Raw genomic sequence first — 3,109 nt, 5'->3', positions numbered from 1 at the left:
TTTCTCCATAATTACTTCGATAGTAATATACTGTTTGGATCTTCAAATCCAAATGTAATCTAAGACCCATAAGCTGATAAAACATGAGCCCTGAGGTTTTACATTTTTTTTTATCTTTCGTTTATTGTTTTGTTTTTTGCATTTATTGTTTATTCCCAGGTTTTGTTTTTGTTCTGGTGAGGTATAATTTAGATTTCATTGCTTTATCCTGCTATACTGCAACACATTTGATATCTGATGTGATTGTCTTATATTTAAGATTAAATAAAAATGTTTTTGATGTTATGAATAAACGATTAGTCAAAACAAAACTGATTTGTGTAGTACATTAGTACCTATACCACCTAAACAACATGCTTTCTTATGAAAAATTGGTATTGTCAGACATCATTTTACACATAAGTGTAACCACACATACAAAAGAAATTTTATATATATATATATATGACAAAAAAATATATGACAAAGATACCTTTAATTGGTTGAATGCAAATAAATAGATTAACAAGGGATTAATTTACATAAATATCAATGCACACCATGTAAACATCTTAATAAAAACAGAATACAGAGGAACTTTTCCCATCACACTTACAGAAAGACATACTGTTTAAAACCAAAATAACTGTATTAAATCAAAAACTAACTGACGAGGAACCAACTCTTGTTTTTTTACAGTTGGCAGATTGCATAACATTTTCACAATCTTGTGGGACAATCCTAAACTATAGCTCTTCACATTTGCAATGATCAAAATAGCAACAAATCATGAACACATATGAACAACTGAACAAATCAAACTACTGTACTAGCAGTCTTCCAGATTGGTGACTACAGCTGCTTTATATATGAGGTCGGAGATGTCTCCCAGTGAGGTCTGAGGGTAGTGTGTCAGAGACTGTCTTTGCAGCGCTTCCTCCAAACTGGTTTGATGTGCAGGCATCGCTTGGTCCACAGACATGGAAGAATACATGGCCTGATTGGCAGCACAATAAGATTTCAGCTGATGCCCGGAGAAGCCTTCAGGGTGAGCTGAAAAGCAGTTGATCTGCCAGTGACCGCTTGACTGGCTTTGGAAGGGATAGTGAGCCAACCTGTCGGATGGGCAGCTGGAGAGAGATGAAGCTCCAGGGGTTTCAGCCTGTCTGCTCCCCCACTGGAGACCTCCGGGCAGCTCTGGAGAAATGGCTGGTGTGGGTGGCGTTGGATGCGGAAGATTCTGAGACCAGGGACTGAGAGCTGGTCTAAGGCTTTGCTGGTGGCCTCTGCAGGCCTCTGGCCTGTCTCTGTGTTCTGGAACACCATACATTTGTTCCGGGTTTGAATCAAGATTGGTTATAAAGTGAGAGCTCGCATCCCTGCCTGGACTCCTCCTAACTGCTGTGCTCGACTTCTTGCTTTTCATACTGCGAGCTCGTCTGTTTTGGAACCACACCTGCAAAGAAATGTTAAGATGTGAAATCAAGACACATCAATAGTAATGCACAGCATTCTCTAGTTTTCTGACCTGGATTTTGCTTTCTGGAAGCAGCGTGAGTGCAGCCAGCCGCTCGCGCAGAGTGATGTCTGGATACGGCGTGATCATGAAAGCGTGCTCCAGCTCCGACAGCTGCGCGCGGCTGAAGATCGTCCTCTTCCTTTTCCTTTGCCCCTCAGCATGCGGAGTCCTCTCGAGCTCAGGAGACAACGGATGCTTGCTGGCTACATCTAAAGATCAAAGTCAGCTGTTCAGATAAGTGTTGTCAGAAAACACACACACACACACACTATCGTCTCCACTGTTAGGAAGAAATGCTTTATAAGAATGCCAGAGTTCTTTAACTATACACAGGCGAGAATAATCAGAAGGAGTATCCAAACTAGCCTGTATCAATCCAACATGCTGTTTAATGGGTGTATATGCTCACCTGTCAACTGGACCATGCTTGTGTTGAAAATAAAATCTCTTTCTGTCTCCAAGCTTATTTTTTTAACCAAATCCAACGATTGGTCAAAAAAGAATGCCATAGTCGTGAATGAGCGCAGTAGAGGTTCAGCGCAGTGATGAGATGCTGCGAGCGCTTTTAAAGCCACCGACTTTATACTCGCCCCTTTTCACACCCGCTCGCTCCTGTCGCCCTTCAAGGTGTCGTCGTTGGCACAGCGACAGCCTAAATCAGAGAGGAATAGAAAAGCCTTTAACTTTGATCCCCCCACCTCTGCTAGCACGTCTGGCAGCTTCGCACAGCCATCTCCGACAGGAAAGCAGAGATTCCGATTCGGTCTGTCTGTCTGTCTGTCTGTCTGTCACAGCTCTTTTATCAGGCAAATAGCCACACACTTCACCTGCCTGCTTCTGTCTCTCATGAAAGAGAGACTTTTTTTGTTGTTGCCACAGAACATGTTGGAGGTGTTCGATCAGGCTGCTTCGATGCAAATTCCCACTACAAAAATAATATGTGAATATTCTATCAAACAAAAAGAATACAATTAAGTAGAATAAAAAAATCGTTACAATATGAAATAAAATAGAAAACTCTTAAAAATCTTAAAGATGAACAATTACCTTATAGGGGGTAAATGTGGAAAAAGGGATTCCTGCTGGATTTGTCTGAGAGTTTCGATTTTATTCGGCAATAATTAAATTAAAATGATCCAAAAAGTGCCAACAATAAAATATATATAAATATAATTTTTACAGTATATGCATATTCCCTCGATGCATTTTTCTAATATCCAGGGACACATTATTCTCGAAGGATGATCTCACTTGTGCAGATTAAGAGCGGTGCATGTGCGACGAGTGAACAGTAATCTAAACCTGAGATTATTCAGTAATCTGTGTGTTTTTCAACTTTATCGGCATGAGGCTCCATCACTTTCAGCTCAACATTCACCTTACTACTATTAATATAATATGTGCAACCTTTAGCGAAGACTTCACACAATTACCTGAGCCCTTCTATGATATAATCTCGCCCAGTACGTGTGCTCAGAATACACATATAGGCTATTTCAGACGCTTTGGTATTAAAAGCCTATTGACTGGGACAAGTACAGGCTATTAGGCACACTTAGACACACACACTCACATCTGAAGAGCAAACCAGAAGCACCGGGGGACAGCTGT

General features: G+C 40.8%; 1 protein-coding gene across 1 annotated transcript; it reads right to left on the bottom strand.

The window, feature by feature from the left end:
• Positions 1-804: 804 nt before the first annotated feature.
• Positions 805-2,335, bottom strand: LOC107557758 (homeobox protein SEBOX-like). The gene is made up of 3 exons (XM_016241282.1): positions 1,908-2,335; positions 1,508-1,707; positions 805-1,435 (listed from the first exon to the last, which is right to left on the bottom strand). Exons 1-3 carry the CDS (start codon positions 2,005-2,007, stop codon positions 809-811), a joined length of 927 nt encoding a protein of 308 aa, XP_016096768.1. The 5' UTR covers positions 2,008-2,335; the 3' UTR covers positions 805-808.
• Between the last annotated feature and the right edge of the window lie 774 nt (positions 2,336-3,109).

This window comes from Sinocyclocheilus grahami, unplaced genomic scaffold (genome assembly GCF_001515645.1).
Source record: "Sinocyclocheilus grahami isolate Dianchi unplaced genomic scaffold, SAMN03320097.WGS_v1.1 scaffold618.1, whole genome shotgun sequence".
Lineage (NCBI taxonomy): Eukaryota > Metazoa > Chordata > Actinopteri > Cypriniformes > Cyprinidae > Sinocyclocheilus > Sinocyclocheilus grahami.
Note: the sequence above shows the minus strand (reverse complement) of the source record. Positions and strands in the feature narration are given on the sequence as shown.

What these genes read in the sequence shown, in the direction of transcription:
- LOC107557758 (XM_016241282.1), bottom strand. Translation starts at nt 2,007, where the DNA reads ATGGCATTCTTTTTTGACCAATCGTTGGATTTGGTTAAAAAAATAAGC. An exon ending in AAGCATGGTCCAGTTGACAG is followed by an intron (nt 1,708 to 1,907) that starts GTGAGCATATAC and finishes TTTGATCTTTAG; the next exon opens with ATGTAGCCAGCAAGCATCCG. An exon ending in TTCCAGAAAGCAAAATCCAG is followed by an intron (nt 1,436 to 1,507) that starts GTCAGAAAACTA and finishes ATTTCTTTGCAG; the next exon opens with GTGTGGTTCCAAAACAGACG.